General features: G+C 45.0%; 1 protein-coding gene across 27 annotated transcripts in view; it reads right to left on the bottom strand.

The window, feature by feature from the left end:
* celf2 (cugbp, Elav-like family member 2) overlaps positions 1-25,078 on the bottom strand; it is a 154,131-nt gene that overhangs the window by 31,467 nt on the left and 97,586 nt on the right. For 26 of the 27 annotated variants that reach the window (XM_020042819.3, XM_020042806.2, XM_020042811.2 and 23 more), the window contains 3 exons: positions 21,308-21,504; positions 11,721-11,803; positions 2,621-2,669 (listed from right to left, as the gene is read on the bottom strand). In XM_020042819.3, coding sequence (XP_019898378.1) covers positions 2,621-2,669; positions 11,721-11,803; positions 21,308-21,485 — 310 coding nt within the window. In that variant the 5' untranslated portion in view covers positions 21,486-21,504. Of the gene's footprint in view, positions 1-2,620; positions 2,670-11,720; positions 11,804-21,307; positions 21,505-22,844; positions 23,234-25,078 lie in introns of those variants that run through there. The other variant, XM_020042808.3, reaches the window with a different exon arrangement.

Below are 25,078 nucleotides of genomic sequence, written 5' to 3'. Positions count from 1 at the left end.
TCCTAATGATATCATTGAGAGATTGTGTCAATTTTATAAATCCCCTACATATTTCCAAAGCAGATGCAAACCCCATGCATATGCAATACCTTCTGGAGTTTAATCTGTCCTCTCTGAACCACAAAGAATATGAGTTCCTGAATGAATAATCTTAAACATAAAGAGGCAAGTCAACCAGACTGGATGGGTTAAATGGAGAGTTGTATAAAGAAATGTATCAACAACCTTCCCAACAACAAATATTTTAGTGGATCTTGCCATTATATTTCTGGACACTGAGAGAGGTTCAGTGTTCCCACCTTTAATGTCCCTACCGTTAATGTCCCTACCGTTAATGTCCCTACCGTTAATGTCCCCACGGTTAATGTCCCTACCGTTAATGTCACTACCGTTAATGTCCCTACCGTTAATGTCCCCACGGTTAATGTCACCACCGTTAATGTCCCCACCGTTAATGTCCCTACCGTTAATGTCCCCACGGTTAATGTCCCTACCGTTAATGTCCCCAAGGTTAATGTCCCCACCGTTAATGTCCCTACCGTTAATGTCCCCACCGTTAATGTCCCTACAGTTAATGTCCCCACGGTTAATGTCCCCACCGTTAATGTCCCTACGGTTAATGTCCCCACGGATAATGTCCCCACCGTTAATGTCCCCACGGTTAATGTCCCTACCCATCATCTATTTTAAAAGGAAGTTAAGGTACACTTTGACCTTGGACCATGGTTATTCTTGCTTCAGACAGCAAATAACCCCTCTTTCACCCCTCCCAATCCCTGGAGAAATCTGGGAATCCATACATGGGGAGTACAACCCTGTTTCCAAAAAATGTGGGATGCTGCGTAAAACAGAATGCAATGATGTGCAAATCATTTAACCCACATATTTAATAGAACACAGAACAAAGACCACATACCAAATGTTGAAACTGAGAAAGTTATTGTTTCTTGAAAAATATATGCCCATTTTCAACTTGATGCAAGCAACACATTTCAAAAAAGCTGGGACAGGGGCAACAAAAGACTGGAAAAGTTGTGTAATGCAAAAAAAAAAAAAAACTGGTGAAACATCTCACAACTAATCAGGTAAATTAGCAACAGGTCAGTAACATGATTGGGTATAAAAAGAGCATCCCAGAGACGATGAGTCTTTCAGAAGTGAAGATGGGGAGGGGCTCACCACTCTGTGAAAGACTGCGTAAGACTAAGACAAAGTAAAAATAAAATGTTTAGAATAGTAAAAAACATGTGTTTTATTAAAGAGGTCACCAGCTACAGTATGTGTTAGGTAACAACGCTAATGAAAGCGTATGGATTTGTATTACGTATGGATTTTGAGGGACTGTATGGATTTGTATAAAGCCACAACACTGGCCTGAGCTGCAGCATTATGAGGCCAGTGAAGAAAGATGATCCACTCTGGCCACTAGAATTGTGTAGTAGGCCTAGGCCACCAGTGCTTTTACTTCAGCATTGAAATAGCTTTGTCCAAATGGCTACTACAGAGTATCAGTAGAGAGAAGTGGCTGGCCAGCAACCATTTCAAAGACTGGAACCAAAACCTTTGGGATTGTGACATGTGATCCTGAGGCTACAGACCGGTTTCTCAGAATGGGTCTGTTCTCCACCAAACCACCAAAAACATTGCCGTCAATAGCATCCTATATGCTTCTCTCAGATCATCATCATCATCCAATATATATATTTTTTTATTTGTCCAGGCAGAGATTGATGGATGTTGTGATAACAAACGTCTATATTTGAAGCAATATCCAACCTCTTTATATGAAGTAAAGGAATTAACTACAAGGATTTGATCTCAGAAACTTTGCAGTCAATTCCAGGGTGATATAACCGTAATGTAATAGCGCTCACTATTTCCCCCTACGGGCCGGTTTTGAAGTCATATATTATTTAGACATTTTACCCACCAAGACAAACGTCTAATATTGACTTATCCGCTGAGACAGGCCTCCATCGTCCATCATCTCTTTCTGCTCCTGTCACAACTTATTGATTTATATTTCCTGTCACAACGAATTGATTTTTATTTTATTTATTTTTATTCGTGGTTGTATGCACAATTCAGCTTTTAAACATATTAACATTTGGAGGTGGTGCCTGACTGGCATATCTCACAGGCTGTGGAGTATTATGGCTGGATAAAAGGGTTTAGAACATGGCCGGGATGCGTTAATGTGTCTGTCTGTCTGTCTGTCTGGTGTACAGTCTGTCTGACTGCCTGTGTGTGTGTCGCATGGGGACTCTGAGGCTGGTTCACTGCGGGGCCAAATGGTTAAACACTCCCTGATCCCCTCGTGGAACACTTCAATAATTCATACAATACATCGGCATCCATCTCTGCCTCTCCCTCCCGCTCCCTCTCTCTCTCTCTTCCGCTCCCCCCTCTCTCTCTCCCTCCTGCTCCCCCTCTCTCTCTCTCCCTCCCGCTCCCCCTCTCACTCTCTCCCTCCCCTCTCTCTTTAAAAAGGCACCTATTCTTCTCACACACATCTTTCACTGAGCTAGACACAAGTTAGTAAGCACATAACCCCTGACCACATAATAGGCTAACATGTGTGTGTGGGTGTGTGTGTGTGCGCGGGTGTGAGATCACTCACCGTTTGATTTCTCACTGTCTGCAGGCTTCATCTGAATGGGGTGGTGCATCTGGAAAAGACAGGACAAACACACTTTTACTACAGTTACCCAGCAGGATGAACATTTTGAGATCACACACACTCCACGATCACGACACACACTCAGAGAGTCGAGATCACAACAAACACCCAGAAATCACAACGCATACTCAAAGAGCATAGATCACACACACACACACACACACACACACTTGATCATGACATACACTCAGAAAGCAGAGATCTCAACACACACCCAGAGATCACAACACACACCCAGAGAGCACAACACACTAAATTAGTTAAAACGTGTCACAAACACACACTGACCGATTACTCAACCTAGAGAAACACACTACACACTGTCCACTCTGTAACTGAGGAGACACTAAAGATGTTAAAGATACTTTTCAAGTCTTGTAATGTCAGATAGCTGTGTGGTTTGTGTTGAGTGAGTGACCGGAGGTTCACTGGTTCAAGTCTCTGAAAGGACAATATAAAAAATCTCTTGAAAAAGTCACTTAAGCTTCTAAGAGTATCTGCTAAATGTAAATGTTAGTCCTGCCCTGGAGCCCTGTTTTAATACACCTATCCTGGCGTTCCCTCTGCCTCTCTCCCAGCCCTCCTTCCTCTGCTTGGTTCTCTCCTCCGGTCTCCTCCTCTGTTCTCTCTTCCCCTATCCACTTCTCCGTTCTCTCCTCCTGTCACCTCTCCTCCCTTCTCTCCTCCTGTCTCCTCTCCTCTCTCCTATGTTTTCTTCTCCGCCCCGCCCCCCCCCCCCTTTTCACTCCCCTCTCTGTGCTATGAGCTTATGCTTGTTTGATCCGCAGAGATGAAAATAGCCAAGTATCAATCACATTCAGCCTCAAATACCAACCAGAATGAGTTGCCCTCCTCATATACACACACACACACACACCTTCTGAGTTCCAACAACAAACTGTTTTTGTGTGTGTTAGAGTGTGTTTGTCTGGGTGTGGCACAGCATTTTGTGTGTCACTTTCTGTCTTGCAGCACATGATGTAATTCTCTCTTTGTCCATTATATGTACATGTGTATTAAGTGATGTTAGTAGGCTTGCACAGTGGTCCTACATCCTCAGTGAGAGCAGTAATTGGAGAGAGGTAGGGAGGGAGATGGAGACAGAAAAAGAGACAGAGATTCTAAAAGAGAGTCAATTGCCCTGTACATTTTGGATTTGTTCATCATTTATTTTCTTTGTAGTGTAGAATTGTTCATGTTAGTTGCATTTCTCTCTTTTTTTAATTTACTGTACTATCATCTCTGCCTAATTATGTTTTCTTTGTGGCAACCAACCATTCATCTTAATAAGCCCCTATTGAATTTAACTGAGAGAAAGACAGGGAGCGGGAAAGAGAAAGAGGCTCATACGTTGGAGGGCCCCAGTTCAGAAATAACAGCCACCTCAGGCTACCCGGGTCTAGCTAGGGGCTACCACAGATTCAATGACGCAGCTTGGGCCAGGCGTGCCGCCCACTCTCCCAGAGAGCTCTGCCCCATTGCCGGTCTCCTCTGCTCCTAAACCTGTCTCCTCTGCTCCTAAACCTGTCTACACAGTCCTCCTGTCAGGCTGCTGGCGTGACGCCTTGATCTCTCAGAGGTTCATGCAGCTCCTCCGCTGCTCGGTTCCTCCTCCGTGAGCCTTAGAGCTAGCTGCCACTCCGTATCCACTCACCGGTCCACCCTAAGCTCTGCTTCCGGATCTCACCGATATCTACCCCGCTTCTCGACCATCCAGAACCGAGCCCTGGGTCACGGTGAAGGGGGGGCCAGATCCAGTCCACGGGTATGGGAGGTGGTTATTAGACTGTTAAGAGTGATCCAAGTGTATTTACAACCGTCTCCTCGTTACTTCCTCACTGGCCAGGCATCGTACCCCCCTCGCTCCTGGACCCCAGGCGTTCTGGTTGGGACATGCCTCGCGCGGCCAGCCGCCGGCTAGGCTGAGGTGTCGGTTAGACTAGCTGTTGACACGAATGTAGTATTGTATATCCAACAGGGTATTATCTCCTTATCACATCCGTACCATTGCCTACCTAACCAGCGCTGGGATAAATTACACCGGCTCTCTGGCCCGAGTTCAGGTATGCCGCGTCCTCCTACAGTTGCCCACTAAATGTTTCCTTCCAGGACAGAGCGTTCCAGGAACCCCCCCCCCCCATCACCCATTCACCGGACACCCCTCACCACTCAGGCCCATCAGGAGTGGCTCAAAAGATTAGGGGTTGAACTTGTCAGGTGCGTCCGTGTGACTGTGTGTAGAGATAAATCCCCGGCGAGCCTCGTGCGCGGCCAAACTCAGTGTAGCTCTTGGCAGTAGTCAGCACCCAGCGAAGGGGCCACGCCGTCACCTGATCGGAGCGCGGGCCAAAAGAAGAGCGGTCACACCCAATACCGTACCGTGCTCCGTTACCGTGGAAATCGCACTCACCGGGTTTACTCAGCAGCACGCGTGAGACTCTTTCAGGGTCACACAGTAAACATGCTGAACACATCTACCATCTCTCTCTTCATGGTGGTATCTACCTTTCTTTCTCTCTCTCTCTCTCTCTCTCTCTCTCTCCCCATTTATCCCACTGTGGGGTTGAGGTAGGTCCGGTGACAGAGACAGACAGATGGCCCTCACGGTGGGAATTCAATAGCTGCCAGCACCTAAGACTAGACACACACGCACGCACGCACGCACACACGCAGCTACACACACACGGGCACACACATACACCCTTTCCACACGCGAGACATGTCCCTACGCACATTCAAAAACACTACAGCCACCACTGCGCATCTTTAATTTAACCTAACACACAATTACCTCAGAGTCTTTCTATATTCTATATTCCCCCTCTCGCGCGATCACCAAACATTATCCTCAATTCATTTACCTTAGTCAACATTAACCCAGAGCCTGAGAGGTATCGTTGCCACGCCGCGTAGCTGGTTAAGTATTCACAGTACTGAACGCAGCCTGTCTTACAGAGCGTTCTCTTCCCACAGATCAATACTGCTTAACACCCGCCAACTAGCTGGCCTGCCGAGGAGAAGGTTCATTTGTAACACGCGTTGAATATATATTTTTTCGGTGGAATCGGCGTGGCCACGCTGAGGGTCTGAAACAGGCTGAGGGTGGGGAGCGGCGATGGCCTCTCTTACCGCCGTCCCGGTTTGCGATAGCATTTGGCCTTCACTCAGGCAATTACAGACCTTAATTAAATTGATTTCTATAATGAGTGTCTGTAATGACAAAGCGCTTTGGGATTGGCTTGGTGCGTGCGTGTGTGTGTGTGTGTGTGTGTGAGAGCGTGAGACATTAGCGACGAGGAATGGGTAAGTCACTGTTTACTTAGTCTAGTAGTTAGTATAATGTGTGTATTGAGCTGGATTAAAAGAGGGCAACACACACACCCAGACACACACAGCTCATCAGAAATAGTCCACTGTGTTAGAGCAGGAGACCTCTAAAATGTGGGCTAATAAAAGCCTTGCCAGTGTATGAAACCTTCTGTACACAGCACGGTTACCTCCACACGCACTTCCAACACGACACATTTCATATCCTACGGTACGCTTCAGCACCTTCAAACAACCACACGAACACTTCAGAGGTTATTCACCGTTCAGGGCAATCAGGCTACTGCCTGTGGCAACCAGTCACTACACTGCTAACCAGCTGCAGTTCTACATTAAACCCAACCTCCTGGCGCCCCCTGGTCCGGAATAGCTCCTTAAACATGGGGACAGGGACGTCACTTGAGCCATCGGTCCAGGACCTCGTCCATTTTCCAGAGCGTTTGTCAGAGTCCTCTCCCTGCTGTTCACTTCCAGGAGTGGCGTGCTGAAAGCCCTTTGTGATTGTCCAGTGATACGTGACACACTCTAACACCTGAACAAACCACACAGACGGCGCTCAGTGTGATGGGCGACCTGCCATTCCTACTTTAACCAGCTGACACCAACTCAAACGGACATTTCTCTGACCTGTCTCCATCACTACAGATTCAGACTCTCTTAGGCCACAGGCCTGACCTCTGCCTAATTAACAATTCGGAGGTTCGTTCTTTGACACAGGGGCTGGTTGAATCTGTACTCAATCCTTATTTCACCACCTGAGTGGTTGACAAAGGTGGGACCTGTGTGTGTGTGTGTGTGTGTGTGTGTTTGTGTGTCAAACGAGCGGGCATGTGTGCATTTGTGTTTATGTGTGGTCTCTGAAGTGACGTTTTTAATGAGACCCCGCTCCTTATCAAACTTGGTGCTTGGCAGCACTCTGATCAGCCTGCTTCAAGGAAACTGGGCTCCACTGATCACGCCTGAACTCCCTCCCCTCACCCTGCCCCGCCCACAGCCGCTTCAGCCCCACACGGTAAGAGTGAAATATCCTTGAGAGAAAAACTATGAATCAAAGGCCTTTTCATCCAGCAGATTCCTCACACACACAGAGAGAGAGAGAACTTTTCTCAGAGCTGGAGGGCACTAGAAAGGACGTGTCCTAGATTACACCCCCCCCCCCCCCACTTACTTCTCCAAGATACACAGGCTAAACTGGCATTGTGTGTCTGTGTGTTGTTTGACAGGCATTGTGTGCCTGTGGAATGTGTGACAAGCAGTGTGTGTCTGTATGTTGTTTGACAGGCAGTCTGTGTCCGTGTCGCGTGACAGGCAGCGCATGTGTGTAACAGTCAGTGTCTGTATGCTGTGTGACAGTCAGTGTGTGTCTGTGTGTGTGTTTGACAGGCAGTGTGTGTGTGTTTGACAGGCAGTGTGTGTGTGTTTGTGTGTGTCTGTGTGACAGGCAGTGTGTGTGTGTGTTTGAGTGCGTGAGAAACAGGCAGTGTGTGTGCGTTTGCATGCATGCGCGTGTGTGTTTGACAGGCAGTGTGTGTGTGTGTGTGTGTGTTTGACAGGCAGTGTGTGTGTGTGTGTGTGTGTGTTTGACAGGCAGTGTGTGTGTGTGTGTGTGTGTGTGTTTGACAGGCAGTGTGTTGGTGTTTGTGTGTGTGTGCGTGCACATGCGTGTGTGTGTGACAGGCAGTGTGTGGGTGCGTGCGTGCGAGAAAGAGATAGAGTGTGTGTAGCATCATGCTGCGGGCGCTGGCATGAGGAGACACTGGCCATTTAGACATCTGTCAGCCACTAATGAAAGAGTTCAATTTAGTGGAAAATCTCAGACAACCTTGTCTGGCGGACATTCTGACTGGCTTTAACTCGCTGCATGTGTTTGTGTATGAAGGGAACAAACTGGGTTTATAGAGGTGGTTGTAGAGAGAGGCTAACTGCTTTTCTGTTGTTCTTGTAATGAGTAACTGAGTTTGGGTATGTGTGTGTGTGTTTGTGTGTCAGGTTATTGTGTGCAGTGAGTGATGTCTTGTGTGTGAGTGTGTGTGTGTGTGTGTTTGTGTGTTTGCATGCTGTGCCTGTATTCTGCATGGCCGCTGATATGCATAATGTGTGTGTGTGTGTGTTTGTTTGTACGTGTGGCAACTTAGGGTCTTCTGTTCCATCTCAGCAGCAGGGTCTATGTTCTGGGGCTTGCAGCACCGCTCAGTGGTGCCATTAGAGCTCAGAGAGAAGTGAGCCAATCTAGCTACTCCCTCCTCCCCCAGACCCCAGAGTTTCATTAGCTGTTCAATAGAATGAAAAACTCTGCCTTTAAGTTTCTGCTGTCCCATCCCCCGTACAGCTGCTTGGCAGTGTCACCCTATAAGGGAAGGGGAGGAGGTGTGTGTGTGTGTTTGTGTGTGTGTGTGAGAGAGGAAAAAGTGAGAAAGATATATTTCCAGTCCTTCTGACCTGTGCAATTATAATCAAGTCTCTGTTACTACATCATAGCACGGTACACATGCATAGAAATATATCATCTTAAACACACGCACACACGCGCGCGCGCACACACACACAGATCTCCAAACAACACTTGCAGTCTACTGCCAACGCTAGAGGCTTAGAGAGAGAAAAAGAGTGACAGAGAGAGCAGGCAGAGAGACAAGCATGAAGTTGGCAGGGGCGGATGGCTGTCCTGCCATGGTTGTTTCTATACAGCGTGTCACTCCGGTACGCGGCGCTCTGTGTCACCACCACTGGTGTGTTACTGAAGGTGTGTGATGAGCAGAGGCGGCCCACACAATACGTTCATGAACACATTCTCTCCAGACTATTCTCCAACAACGCCCCACTCAACGTCCCACAGCCACCATTTCACCAGAGCCATTCACCTCGGCATACACACGGGTCTGCGTACGGCCCTGGTCTTGTGGGGGGGGGGTTCTCCCCCTGCTGAGCGGGAGCAATAAGACATGTGAGGAGATAGAAAAAGACTAGTATGGAAAACCGCCCGTTTTGTTACCTGTACTGTCTGTGATTCAACTGTTCCTGCATGTGCCCTGAATCAATATGGCCACAACTCCGCTCTGCCAGCTGCCCTAGTCCAACATGGCTGCCGTCCAACTGTTGAGCTTATGATTGGATGTCATCCTGTCAGGGCCTTTGGTTTAGAGCGCAATAATGAAATAGGGAGCCAATATAAACATGTGAGAGGAAGAGCTAGCGGGTTAATAAGCAGGTATGGGTTTTTAAGTGCACTCCTTTATTGGCTTGCCTCAATGCACTCGTCATCACTCCATCCTCTCCTTTGCCTCGCTCTCTGTCCACCACTAAAGCATTTATGGACTCCCTTTACCCGTCCATCCCTCTCTCCCTCCCCTAGAGGTAGGTCATTTGGTACTTTATTAAAGGCCATCAAATTTAAACTTGTCTGCATTGCTGTTGAGATCTCAGAGGAGGACACTTTAAATGAGATTAACATGACCTCCCAAAACCGCTCAAAGTGCTGTCATTATGGGGCTATTGATTCAGCTTGGTGTGTGTGTGTGCGTGCATGTTTGTGTGTGTGTTAGTCTTCCAGAGTCTGTTACCGGCCTGGGGAAAGGAAGAACAGAAGGAAGAGTTGTTGGCAGAGGGACAGAGGAAATGAGGGAGGAGGGCAATTTCACATTCCCCTAAACCTCCATTTGTAGAGCATGTGACGTTCCCATTGATACACAACACCAGAACCAGCCAAGTTAAGTAAAAGGGACGGAACTGGCAAACTGACAGCACGGACCATATCGATACCCCAGGAGGCTTTCAGAAGCCCAACGCAGCTAAAAAAGAAACTCTCAACTGTAAGACTATAGTGACTCAATATCCACCAGAGAGCTCCAGCCAGCTCTTCTGTATCCACTCTCCTAACCCACCACGGCCATCCACCAACCCACCCAAGGAAATAGTAAGCAGACTTTCCTCCAATCGGTACGCTTCCAGAGCCTCAAACAGCCAAGGCTCCAGTCTGCCAACATTCTAAGCAGGAGAAACCATCACTGAAAGTTGAAACTGAAACCAGGAGACAGGAAACAGAGATTCAGCTAGAAGGCCTGGGAGAGAAAAGGAGCCAAACTCCTCTTGCACCCCAGATCCCCAGGGTCCTCTTGGACCCCAGATCCCCAGGGTCCTCTTGGACCCCAGATCCCCAGATCCCCAGGGGATCTAGTCTCACAGGCTGAAAAACAGCCACACCCCCTCAACCACACATACTGGCTTGCATGTGCCCAAAATAATATATCTTCACACTGCAATAACTCCACACACTGAAATACCTCCACACTCTGAAATACCTCCATACTCTGAAATACCTCCACACTCTGAAATACCTCCACACACTGAAATAAGTTCTCACGCACTGAAATACGTTCTAACAAACCAAAACACCTTCATACACTGATTCACACTCAAATACGTTCACACACACTATACCACTCCAAACTGAAATACGTTCAAACACACGGAAACAACTCTATACACTGAAAATACACACAGTAAAATATGTTCACACACACTAAATACCTCCACACACTGAAATGTCCACATACACTGAAATACCTCTACACATACTTAAACACTTCTACACACCAGTATTCTTTTTGTTACAGAAATGATGATGAAAAATTGCTTTTTCCTCTGAGGATAAAAGAAAGTCTTGAGAATCTTCGCAAATAGAAACTTTGACTAAATCAAATTTCAATAGTGAAAATTACGGAATGAGAAAAATAACATAGTCAGGAAGATGTTTTCTGTTTTGTTCCTTCATATTATCATGGGTATACATAGGCAGCTTGAAGTGCTCCTCTGTCATTCATTGAAAGACAGGAGGTCTGTCTGTTCCTCGCATGCTCACCCCTCCCTAGTTAATCTAAGACAGCTATTAGGCTAGGTAGCTCAGTCTAACAGTAAGTAATCTCTAAAGAGTAGTGTATTGGAAGTTGCATATCAAATACGAAGCTGGGTTGGGGGAGGGGCTACCTGGGCTTGAGAGGAGAATAAATGCAGTGTTATAGAAGGAAAATGAAATGGGACTCAAATACATGACTACATTTCCACAGAATGCCTTAAAGCTGAGAACGCTAAAATGCCGAAAATGTGACTGAAGTTAAGATGCATTTTTGTCCAATGTCTGAGACTACTCTATAACGGCCAGAATTGCTGCCAAAATTAACACTGCTACACACTGAAATACCTCCACACGTACTGAAACATTTCTACACACTGAAAGGCCTAGAAATGTATAGCACTCCAGATTGCAGCTTCAATTTTGGCACCCACTATTTGTATTTATTCTGTTTTAGGCAGGTTGGTTAAGATCTTTTATTTTATTTCAAGCAATGACCGGGGAGTAAGGTTATGAGGGGACCAGGATCAATTACAGTTAGCTTTCTTGCTCAGGGAGGACATGACTTTCACCTTAATGGGGGACTAAAACCAGGGACCTTTGGGACATTAGTCAGGCCACTAGTCCTAACCACTAGGCCACCTTGCTGCCCCCCTTCAACCTTCAATGACACAAATAAGCTATAAGCACTTATTGACACAGTCAAGACACACACACCTAATACAAACTCCCTCAGTTTCACTGTCCACATGTGTGACGTTAAAATAGCCAAGATGTCTCCGGGTTATCACTGTCACCACGATGTCACAGGACAACACAGACAGGGAGAAACAGGGAGAAACAGGAAGGACCCAACACACTTACCCCTGTTAAGGTCTTTATGTTATGCAGTGCATTCTGGGCTTCAAGAGCAGCTTTCCGTGTGTAAAATGTGACAAAACAGCACCCTGGAAGAAGAGCAAAAGACAGAGAAAGAGAGAGACTATTAACAAACTGTATTTTAGATTCATCATAGTTTTGTGTCGTCTTTCAAAAGCCTGCTTGAAGAGAAAGCAGCTTAGCAGGCACAGCTCAAAGGAACATTCAGGAGATACATGGTGAGGACAGTCTAGATTGTTCTTAATACCCCTTCCTTGACATCTTAGAGGTCCGCCACTTAGGTTGTAATTTTGTACTTCCTGTACACCCCTAATTCAAGAACTTCCATCCAACGGGTGGAAAAAACATTATACACCTGAACATGAAATAAAAGTATGGTGTACTTATTACTGCACTTTTGCACACTGACTGCTCTTTTTCAAGTATTTTACGGCTGCATCCACTCTAATTATTTCTTTATTTATTGAAGTTTGCTTGGTGGAGGTGTTGGTGATTCATTTGGTATTGTCCGTCTTGGGGATGGTTTAGTATTTTGTTTTTCATAGCAATCCCTATTAGTCCATTGCTAGGCAGCTGCTACTCATCTGGGTGTCCAAACAGAAAGCACAAGACAATACGTATCTATATCTCTCCCTCTCCCTCTCTCTCTCTATACATATATATAAAAATATAATGTTCAGCCCAATAAGCCATAATAAAATACATAACGACATACATAATTCATAAAAATGTCTGCGTGTCTTTTGAGTCTGTATCATGCCTCTAGGTCTTGGCCTAGCATGAAGGGAGTTTATTAGGATTCCCATGGCGTACTGCTTGTGTATGGGCAGATTTGAGCTTAGGGTAGCGGCAGAGTTTAGCCACAGGCATTCATTTGCCTCTGTGGATGAAAAAGGCCTGGCTCATTTGGATCCCAAACCACTCTTCCTTTTAAATGTTTAGAAATGTGTTAGAACAACAAAAAACAAAACAAAAAACATTGTAGATACGCCATAATGACAGATCGTAAAATTTGTGTTAAAATACATTTTCACATAGCAAAATTAGAATTATATCTTTTTTTTATTGCAAAAATATGTTTGGACCAGAATGACAGTGAGGCTTCACAATGTTCAGATCATTATTTTGTAACTTATCTGCCGGCTGTGTTTTGAGCTCTAAAGGCAGTAGTAACTGAATGCAAACCAGGGAGTCAAATAAACATCTCTTTCAACGATGCGACACCAAAAGATCTGTCCCTAAAAGGCTGTTGGTTCGTGAAAAATCCATCCCTAGTAGAAGTCTGTATCACAATTCCCATAAGGGTATATAGTCTGTGGGGAGCATGTCTGGCAGTAGCTGTGTTGTGATTCCCTTGGTGTACAGCTGCGTATGGACAGGTTTGAGCTAAGAGCCTGGTATTAGTGCTTTTGTGATTCCAATAGCACAAGGTATGGGAGGGTTAACCCTAAGCTTGGAAATATCTATTGTGATTCAAAGCACATGGCCTATGTATGAGGGTTACCTCAGTCTAGCATCCGTGTTCTATGGGCCTATTGGGATCTTCTGTGTATGGGAGGGTTAGCATTAGCTCTTAGCCTAGCCTTATTGTTGTATAGGCCCATTGTGATTCTCTGTGTATAGGAGGGTTACCATTAGCTTTTAACCTAGCCTTGGTATTGTATAGGCCTATTGGAATTCTCCATGTATGGGAGGATTATCATTTGCTTTTAGCCTAGCCTTATTGTTGTAAATGCCTTTTCGGAGACTCCTGAGTATGGGAGGGTTAGCATTAGCCTTGATGTTGTACAGGACTATTTGGATTCCCTCAGGATTACACTGTCTGTCTCTCATAGTCCTATTGTTTGTGCGATAGAATATGGTAAATAATTGATACAGCGGGGTGTCTTACTCCATTATAGCACTGTTACATGACTGTATCTTACACATTCCGATGGTCGTTGATAGGGTGGGGGAGCACTCCACCCCAGGTGCATGCACTCTTCACTGGGCCACATAACCAGACCGACCACCCTCAGTACCATGAGCCCAGAGCACCATTCAGACCCTGACCCACACGACCAAGACTGATATTGCAATTACTGTACACACAGCCCCCAGGAAGGACTGGTACACTGGAGAACACAAATGTTGTGTGTGTGTGTGTGTGTGTGTGACAGAGAAGACAGAGCAAGAGAAAGATATATTGATATGGCGGGAGCCATAACACAACTGGGTTTGGAGGTACATAATGGCCTGTAGGAAGAACACTGTCGATGTAACTAGCAATCTTAAATTCAGATATCGTTCAGACTAGCATTTCGCTAATTCACTGCAACTAACAGTGGATAAACAGCCTCACCAAACACGGTCCCTAGGGGTCCTCTGATTTCCGTGATGCGGAAAACACGGACAGAATTGCAGAATTTGGTAGAAACAAAATAGATTCAACATAAAAAACTGGAACATGGCTGAATTTTCCTTAATTTAGCAGAAACTGATTACAAAAATAAAGTAGGCCAAATTATTGTTTTAACCTAAATTATTTTGTAATTGTAAAATTACAGACGAATAGTCCTAGAGGAATAATTCGTTTTTCGATTGGCAGTTATTTTTTTTGGGGGGGGGGGGGGGGCACTCATGAGTGGGACACTTACATCACCTCACAACCTCGCCGTCACTTTGAGAAACAAGTTGTAAAAATTCAACCCTAAACGCTAAATTCAAGACAAGCAATACCCAAAGGATTGAGTCAGGCGATTAACCTGTTTTGCAAATATTGATTGGACCCGTAAAAATATGCGATGACCACTTAATGTCTAAAGCCCAGGTGAAGAACAAGGAAAAGCACCGTGTTAGCCAGAGCATGCCTCTTCAGACGACCCAGAGCACGCCTCTACAGACGACCATTACCAGTGCAAGCATCAGCAGATTCAAGACAAGAATTCATTCAGGACTTTGTGGCTGTGTTCGCCGAGTCAGACATCCCCTTAGAAAAGCTAAGAAAGCTACGGCTGTTTCTAGTGAAGCATAGCATACAGGGAGAAAATGAGAGCAGCCTCGTTCAAACTCACCTACCCTGTGTGTTCCCCTATATGTTATGAACAGCCTATTAATATACCATTGCAATAGCCTACATTTACATTCTTCAATGTGAATTATCGGCATGCAAACTGTGATATTCCCAAACGATGAGCTATCATGGTGAAATATAGCGATTCATAATTTCATCAGCTGTCTGCCTCTCCACCTAGCTAACTATCATTGTATCTATATTTTATTCTATATTATTTATTCTATATTACCTTGATAAAAAAGAAACCACCAAACACTGCTCTCTGGCTGAGGAGAACATCCCAAACACTGCTCCCTGTCTGAGGACAACACGCCAAACGCTGTTCCCTGGCTGAATATAACACACCAAACACTGTTCCCTGGCTGAATATAACACACCAAACACTGTTCCCTGGCTGAAGAGAGCACACCAAACACTGTTCCCTGGCTGAATAGAACACACCAAACACTGTTCCCTGGCTGAATAGAACACACCAAACACTGTTCCCTGGCTGAAGAGAACACACCAAACACTGTTCCCTGGCTGAGGAGAACACACCAAACACTGTTCCCTGACTGAGGAGAACACACACACACACAAGTAGGATTCTTTTACTGCACTGCTCACCTATTCAGAGCACAAGTAGCTTTACGACTCAGGCATACAAATACAAACACCATCTCCCCCATTATAAAATCCACCTGCCGTTGATCACTAATAGGACTTAGTAGCCGACTAACAAAGCAAATGTCTTGTTATGGCAATCTAATTGGCAGTCTGCCCCAAGAAATAATGAAATAAATCAGTGTTGGTCTCAGATCGGCCTGGTCTCTACTGAATCCATTAAAGGAGATAATTGTTTTGGACACAAGGAGTTTGCTATGCATTGCCTCAGCATTGTGTGAGAATGGGGTTGAACTAGAAATGTAATGGTAAATGTGTACCATTGAATAGCAAGAAGCCCTGTATGCTAGTGGGAAACTCCAGAATCCTCCTTAGGGATCAGTGAAGAACAATACTGTGAATTATATCCGAATCACTGGACGAACTCACCTGTGTGTCTGTGTGTGTGTGCGTGCACGTGTGCGTGTTTGTGTGTGTGCGTGTGTTTGTTGAGGCGGTGTCACTTTCCAGACAGCCTGTCTGGAACACTGTATTGAATACTACCTGAGAATCAAGACAATAAACCAATTGCGCGCGTGTGTGTGAGCCTCTGCTCTTCATACGGACAGGCGGGATCATTAAGATTAATTGCATAGTATGACTCCACGCCAAAACACACCAAAGCACACATTCAAGCACGCACACACTTGCACTGTACAGATGCAGACAAATGCAGACCGTAGACAACACACATGGACGAACCTGGATGGTTTAGAGAGAAGAGGACTGTTTACCCCTCTGGCCTTCATTCCTCTGCCCCCCCCCTCCCTCTCCCCCATGCACAGTGCTAAATCACATTCCCTCTCCTTTCCACTCTATGCTGTATTGACTCTAAACACATGGAATCAGCAGCCAAACTGCCCTAGCCAGCGTTCACGCGTGTGTGTGCGTGCACACACCACCAGACGCAGCAGACCAGTGTTAAGTTGCACATTACCCAGTGAATCAATTAAAACACACGACACAGAGTGTAAAACCCAAAGCACAGTTCCTATAAAAGACCCCCGCTGGGCCTGAATCAATTCACACGTACAAAGACACAAAGACATAGAATCACTGTCACTGTCGATTATATAAACTGTATCTAATCATTCCACACACGTCATTACATACCTGGTCACACATAGACCAAACCCTCCGTCTGAAACTCTTGTTACTGCAAATCACCCGAGGCCACTAGACAAGACTAGTCGTCACCCCACATCAATGAAGACCAGCCACACCTACTGTACCTCAACTTACATGCCTATTAAAGACTAAATGATCAGCACTAATACATATATAAATATGAGTGGCTGTTATTACACAACCCTGTTTCAAAAGAAGTTGGGACGTCGTGGAAAACGTAAAGGAAAAACAAAATGCAATGATGTGCAAATCATTTAAAGCCTATATTTAATGGAAAAGAGTACCAAGACAGCACATCCAACGTTGAAACTGAGAAATGTCATTGTTTCTTGAAAAATATATGCCCACCGGAGAGGATGAGTCTTTCAGAAGTGAAGATGGGGAGGGGTTCACCACTCTGTGAAAGACTTGAAAATAGTGCAACAATTTAAGAATAACACTTCTCTACATAAAATTGCAAAGAGTTTGGGGATCTCATCATCTACGGTACATAATATCATTAAAAGATTCAGAGAATCCCTTGTATGCAAGGGACTAGGTCAAAAACCAATAGATGATGGCCATGATCTTCGGGCGCTCTGGTGACACTGCATTAAAAACATGATTCTGTAGTGGACATCACTGCATGGGCTCAGGAACATTTATGAAAACCATTGTCGGTGAACACAGTACGTTGTAGCATCCAAATGCAAGTTGAAACTCTAACAATGCCAAGGGGAAAACATACATGAACAAGAACCAGAAATGACGCCGCTTCTCTGGCCCCAAGCTCATTTAAGATGGTCTGAGGCAAAGTGGAAAACTGTCCTGTGACAAAACAAAATGTGAAATTATTTTGGGGAATCATGGATGCTTGGTCCTCAAGGGTAAAAAGGGTGAGAGACCATGCAGCTTGTTGTCAGCACACAGTTCAAAAGCCAGCATCTGTGATGGTATGGGGGTGCATTAGTGCACATGGCATGGGTGATGTGATGTGAAGGCACCATTAATGCTGAACAATATATGCCATTTTTGGAGCAACATATGCTGCCATCCAAATTACATCTTTTTCAGGGAAGGCCTTGCGTATTTCAGCAAAACAATGCCAAACCACATTCTGCAGTATTACAACAGCATGGCTCCGTAGTAAAAGAGTCTGGGTGCTAAACTGGCCTGACTGCAGTCCTGACCTGTCACCCATTGAAAACATTTAAATATGATATAAATACAACCCCGAACTGTTGAGCAGCTGAAATCCTATATCAAGCAAGAATAGGAAAACATTTCACATTCAAAACTACAGCAAGTGGTCTCTTGAGTTCCCAAACACTTATTGTTAAAAGAAGAGGTGATGCAACACAGTGGTGAACATGCCCGTCCCAACTTTTTTTCAAATGTGTTGCCATGTATTTTTCCCAAAACAATAACATTTCTTGGTTTCAACATTTGAAATGTTGTCTTTGAACTATTTTCATAGATAAATGTTTTGCACATCATTGCATTCTGTTTTTATTAGCATTTTATGCAGTGTCACAACTTTATTGGAAAAAGGGTTGTACATTATGATTTACATTCATGTGTATTGCACATGAAGTCCATTCAAGGGTGATGACATAAGAAGTTCCTAACTTGAGAAGTTCTGAACACTAAGAACCAACCTGAGGTTAACCAGCAGCTCTCCTTCGCTGCTGAATCACTGGACAACCAGACCATAAACCATGTCTCTAACCCCATTTGGGTCAAGTGTATTTATTATGGAGGAAGAGATTACCTGGATTCATATACTATTTATGGTAAATATATTATTTTATAAAAGAATTGGAAGAATTCCATAATTTTTTTTAAAGAAAAGTAAACAGTACAGGCCAAAAGTTTGAACACACCTTCTCATTCAATGCGTTTTCTTTATTTTCATGACTATTTACATTGTAGATTCTCACTGAAGGCATCAAAACTATGAATGAACACATATGGAATTATGTATTTAACAAGAAAGTGTGAAATAACTGAAAACATTTCTTACATTTTAGATTCCTCAAAGTAGCCACCCTTTGCCTTTTTGATAGCGCTGCAAACCCTTGGTGTTCTCTCAATGAGCTTCATGAGGTAGTCACCTGAAATGGTTTTCACTTCACAGGTGTGCCTTGTCAGAGTTAATTAGTGGAATTTTTTTCCTTAGTAATGGGGTTGGGACCATCAGTTGTGTTGTGCAGAAGTCAGGTTGATACACAGCCGACAGCCCTATTGGACAACTGTTAGAATTCATATTATGGCAAGAACCAATCAGCTAAGTAAAAAGAAACGAGTGGCCATCATTACTTTAACAAATTAATGTCAGTCAGTCCGGAAAAGTGTGAGAACTTTGAATGTGTCCCCAAGTGCAGTCACAAAAACATCAAGTGCTACAACGAAACTGGCTCACATGAGGACCGCCCCAGGAAAGGCATCTGTGCGATGCAGAAAAGGTGAACGGATGGATTCTACATGCTTGGTTCCCACCGTGAAGCATGGAGGAGGTGTTATGGTGTGAGGGTGCTTTGCTGGTGACCCTGTTGGGGATTTATTTAAAATTGAAGGCATACAGAACCAGCATGGCTACCACAGCATCCTGCAGCCACATGCCATCCCATCCGGTTTGCATTTAGTTGGACCATCATTTATTTTTCAACAGGACAATGACCCCAAACACACCTCCAGGCTGTGTAAGGGCTATTTGACCAAGAAGGAGAGTGATGGAGTGCTGCGCCAGATGACCTGGCCTCCACAGTCAACGGACCTGAACCCAATCGAGATGGTTTGGGGTGAGCTGGACCGCATTGTGAAGGCAAAAGGGCCAACAAGTTCTAAGCATCTCTGGGAACTCCTTCAAGACTGTTGTAAAACCATTTCAGGTGACTACCTCTTGAAGCTCATCAAGAGAATGCCAAGAGTGTGCAAAGCAGTAATCAGAGAAAAGGGTTGCTACTTTGAAGAAACTAGAATATAAGACATATCAGTTATTTCACACTTTTTTGTTAAGTACATAATTCCACGTGTTCATTCATAGTTTTGATGCCTTCAGTGAGAATCTACAATGTAAATAGTCATGAAAATAAAGGAAACGCATTGAATGAGAAGGTGTGTCCAAACGTTTGGCCCATACTGTACATTGAAATGCATTTGCAAACACACCGAATCACATATACTACAATGCATTTAAACTAGGTATTTAAAAAAATGACTAGATTCAAAATTAATTAATCTAATAGTCCTGTATTTGAAAACGATGTCAAACCTAGAGAACTGGCACTACTTCTCATATCAAAATGAGTCCAGTGGTCCAGAGGTGGAAAGGGAGAAGCACTGACCTTGCCTCCAGGTTGTCAGGGGCGACACAGCACATCACTCACCCATCTAACCGAGACCACTCCAAAAGTAACACAAACCTTAATTGAAGTTAAACAGGCGGGTTTGGACAGGGGCAGTTTCCCTGACACCACTGGAATGAGACTTAGCTCGAGTGCAACTGTGGAGCCATGTGGGGGCCATTTCATCTCCCCTGTGTGAGGGGCCAAGCCCTGCTAGAGATTGTCTAGTTAATAGTGAGAAAACAACAACTGCGCCCACAGCCTGAGAATATATAAGCCTAGTCAGAGCCCTATCAAATAGTCTTTCTAATCTCCTGTTCAATCCAATCCCTCCATTCCACAGAGAAATAAAGAGCCAGATAAATTGAGAGAGCAAAAGCTTGCTGAACATGTTTATAGTGTTAAGAAAGGCAGGAGAGGCTGTTTTTCACTCCTCAGAAGAGAGGCTGTTTTTCCCTCCTCAGAATGAAGTGACAGTCTCCTACACTGACTCATCAAGCAGAGAAACAGCAACTAAAGCCAAAGATACAATGGAAGAAAAGGGGTGGAGGAGCCATGTTTTGGCCTTATCTCCAACTAGGAGAACAAACAGGAACGGGAGAGAGGATGAAACAGTCATCCAGAGGCTAGGGAAGAGACACACACACACACACACACACACACACACACACACACACACACACACACACACACACATACAAGCGCCAGGTTGCTCCCACAGGCGCATACACACAGGAGGGAAAAGTGAAAGCAACAGAGAGTGAATCTGTTGGGGGGAGGTGAGGGACGGCTCTTTGTTCCTTTCCGCGCATAACTCCCCTTTTCACGTCCTCGTTTAGCCAAGAAGACACATTCAGTACAACACCAACAGGCGTGTCCGCACTGGCCTCAACCAAACTCCCATGTCTCTCTCTCTCTCTCTCTCTCTCTCTCGGTCTGTCTGTTTGTCTCCGTCTCCGGCAACCACCCCCCGTTCCGCAGACCGTCCATCTGCCTGCCCACTCCCACTGTCTCCTGATGCGTTCCTCTCGTCACTGTTCGGCTGCCTCTCAGTTGGACTCCTGTCTGCTAATGTGGCGACGGCATTGTGGGTTTGTCAGACCGCTCCGCCGCCTCCATTGTCTTCGCTTTGACTTGACAGATTCATCACGAAAAGGCCGATGGGATGAAAACGTATATATTAATTGAGTTTGTGCCAAAGAAGCGGTTGCGGGGAAATATCAGGCTGGCATTGATGCCATTTATCCATCGTTCTCCACTGGATGACTCTGTTTATTTAAGGCGGTTGATCGGTGCAAAACTCCATTAGCAGTGTATGTGTCTGCTTCTCAGCCTACCTTTGTTTCCGCTGAGCGTTCTGGCTGCTGTGTGTGTGTGTGTGTGTGTGTGTGTGTGTGGGTGCGCGTGTCTCTGCTCCATACCTTTGCTCTGAGGAGGGTTTTGGCTGCGGTCTCGCAGGATGTTAATCTGGTAGACAGCCCCATAGGGCTCAAAGAGCTCCTTCAACTCCTTCTCTGACCAGGAGCGAGGGATCTGGCCCACAAACATCTTGATGGCGTCCGGGTCTGGCTGGTCTGAGTGCTCCAACGCCCCGTTCATCTTCCCAGCCGTGCCGTTACTGAAAAGATTGAATACCAAGTTTAATAACAGACCAGCTATATGAGACGTTATAGGAAATACAGTTCTTGACGGAAGTATTAACAGCCCCTTAAAAAGTTTGTATTTATTCCTCATTTTCTCCATATAAATATTATTTTACAAACAGCACAGACAATAATAAATGTATACAGAAATGCAATTTCCTTACGCATGAATCGCACACATCCAGCTTCAATAGCTGGCTTTTCTCCCTTTTGCAGAAATAACTTCACGTAGGCTTATCTTTTATGTTTTAATCAGACTTTTACATCAACTAGGAGGAGTTTTTGCTGAATCTTCCATACAACGACAGTACCATACCGGGCTACATTACAGTACCAAAACGGACTAGAATATAGACTACACTGGAAAACATTATTGTACTGCTAAACTATAGTACCATACTAAACTATAATATAAGAATATACTGGACAACAATTGTAATACCACACTGGACCACAAAAGTACCACAGAGTGCAGTCAATTCATCAACACTTTCTGCAACATTTATTTTTCCTGCAGCTTTATGTGCTGAACACTAGTCGATGTCACGAATCAAAAACTATAATAACAGCCACATTCAGGCCTAATTCCTTGGTAGCCTTCAGAAGATAAATGAGGGGCACGGCTACACGGACGTAAACACACACAGCTCCCTGAGGGAACGATCTGGGATCACAATGGCTTGGTTTACATTTTAACGATTTCTCCACAACGTCCTCCAGCATCCAACAATCAGCCATTGCCATTGATCCCAGGGCGAATGGCATGAATAGGGCTAGACTGTACCAGCATGCACACACACACACACACACACACACTGTGCCAGTCTCAGCTCGGGTGGCACAAAACCAGAGGTATAACCAAACTAAACAACCCAAACTAAACGTTGTGGGGCTGCTTTATTACTCTACTTCACTTTTTTTATTCTCCACAGGAGAGAGGAGAGAGCATTATCTTAAGAGGTCCAAACAAAACAAGACCAAATCCCTTGCTTGGCTTGCTGACAGCCCTTATACCACTCTATAAAGCACAGCGAGGGGAAGGAAAGGAGGCAGGGAAAAAAAGAGGGAAAGAAGGAGGAAAGAAATAAACTGAGAGAGGGTGGGAATGAAGACACAGGAAGAAGGATGAAAATAAGAAAGAATGGGAGTGAGGGAAGAACGAAGGGAATAAAGAAAGAAAGAGAATCAAGGGAGAGGGAAGAAAGAAATAAGAAAAAAGAGAGGAAAGGAGGGAATAAAAAAAGATAGAAAGGGATGGAATAAAGGAAGGAAGGAAGGAAAGAGAGAATAAAGATGGGAGGGAAACCATACAGACCTTTGAACACGGGTCATCCATCTCCTGCAGAAAGAGCCCAAGCGCTCCGCAGAAACGCCCAATTCTTTAAAGGATTTAAAGGACATGTCAAATAAACGACAAAGCCAGAGAACGAGGGAACGAGCGCTAAGGGTCCCCGCGGCAACTGCTCCACTGTAAGCTGGCCGATAAATCCCAGCCACATGGCAGAGTGAGGCCGGGCGGGAGTTACGGCCCCAATGAACGCCACGCGCCGAACGCTACGCTAACCCGAACACTCATAAAGCAGAGGCTGTCCTCGACATCGGACGTGTAAATGGGGATTGAAGCGCTCCCCCGGTCCACGGCCATGCCATCGGACCAGCGGAACATGCGCCCCTAAACGGCCCGCCCGCCGGGGGTACAAAAAACACACAAACACACCGAGGAGCACGCCTGTCGGAGGAGGTGCGGAAGGGGAGGAAAGAGAGATGGGAAAAAGAGAGAGAGAGCAGGCGAGGGCGTGGGGGCGACACAATCCCGTATTGTTGCACGGTTGTCCGAGGCCGGGGAGAGAGAGTGAGACGGCGGGGGGGGAGCACAATGGCCCCTTTGCACCGTCGACTCTGCGGCCGACATGACCCACCACGGACGGTCAGAAAGCTGTACGAATGCTTATAAAGCTTCAGGACTAGTCGTAAGCTACATTCTGCATTGGCAGTGCAGGGTCTTTGTTCTCGGTGGCTGTGTGCTGGCGATGGCTGTGAGGAAGTAACTCCACTCAGTACAAAGGAACGGGCTTCTATCGTCTTCGCCCCTGCAGCCCTGGCTGACAAGGTGTTATTGCAGGCGGTGTGTGTGTGTGTGGGTGTGTGTGCGCGAGCCTGAGACAGCATGAGTGTGCCCTGGGGCAGAGATTAAGTCGTGGAGTGGATCCACTCCTGCCATAGCCTCTCAGTTTCTCCCTCCATCCCTCCCCCTTCTCTCTCCTCCTCAATTTGAGCCAATTGTCTGCCTTAATGGCTTAACTATTGCTTCCATCACTCCCAGCAGCAGAGGGCCGTGACTGAAGAGTGATCTACAGTCTTAGCCATGGCCTGTGTGTGTGTGTGTGTGTGTGTGTGCGTGCACATTCCTTGGCAGGGAACAACGCAAGAAATTCCCCCGTCTCTGTGTGTGTGTGTGTGTGTCGGTGTGTGTGACTCTATCTCAACAGCACTAGGGGGTTTAACACTAGAAAGGACAAGTGAGTCATTTTCACTCCAACTTAATTTAGTCATGCCGCCCTCCGTCCTTGACTTTTACTGAATAAGTCTATTCAACACAAGCATGTTGTTAAAATGTTGAGGTCAGTCTTTTCTCAGGACAGCTAAAAGTTACTTTTTCCAGTCACATATAAGAAATACACTTGGATTTCTACAGTATTGGAAAGAGCATATTTCGAGGGTTTCCAAAATATTTCTCATGGCCAACTAGCACTCAAATTGAACAGTGGATCTCCATTTCAAAACAGCCCTTTTTCCAATAAAACTTGCATGCTGCAAAAGCTAGCCTAAAATAAAATTATGAAACTGCATGCTTTTAAATAACATTTTTGTAGGTATGCACCGATCAGAAATATCAGGGCCAACACCAACAGTAATTTAGCAGAAGCTGCTGATGCCGATGTTCTGTTCACCCAGGCATTAATTATGTTCACCCTGGCATTAATTAAATAAGTAATGTTGCTCATGATAATGCTTCTTAATTCAACAAACCTAAATTAAATCATACAAAACTTATCATTCCATGTATTTTAATAAAAGACTTTAATAACAGACAAGACTCTCCAAAATAAGTCTGATAATGAATGGACAAATGCATGTTATAAGACAAATACACATTATCTTTCTGTAATTGTAAATTCAACAATGCCTGAATATAAATGTAGTAAACAAGGTTAGTAAGGTTTTAACTCAAAACTACTTCAACAAATGCTGAAGTAGTTGGTCTTTGGAACAAAACGCTGTTGGTCTTTGGATGGATAGTGATTTGCTATGAAGAACATTTGTTTGAATTAGCTGTGTTTCGTCAAGTGCTCTTTTATAGTTTGCAGCCTTAAAAGCATTTCATTCTTCTAGGCAGGGCATCAAGTTAAATTCTTGGTGCATTACTAATATTAATAGGACTTTTAGAAAGTTGACACAAACAAGGCCTTAGACAAGAGAGACAAGTTAACCACCAGTTTCTGATAGAGACAGGATGAGAGTTGAGCTGCCCCTAAACATTGAATCACC

The sequence above is a fragment of the Esox lucius genome, chromosome 23 (genome assembly GCF_011004845.1).
Source record: "Esox lucius isolate fEsoLuc1 chromosome 23, fEsoLuc1.pri, whole genome shotgun sequence".
Classification (NCBI taxonomy): domain Eukaryota; kingdom Metazoa; phylum Chordata; class Actinopteri; order Esociformes; family Esocidae; genus Esox; species Esox lucius.
This window is presented reverse-complemented; position numbering and strand designations above follow the sequence as displayed.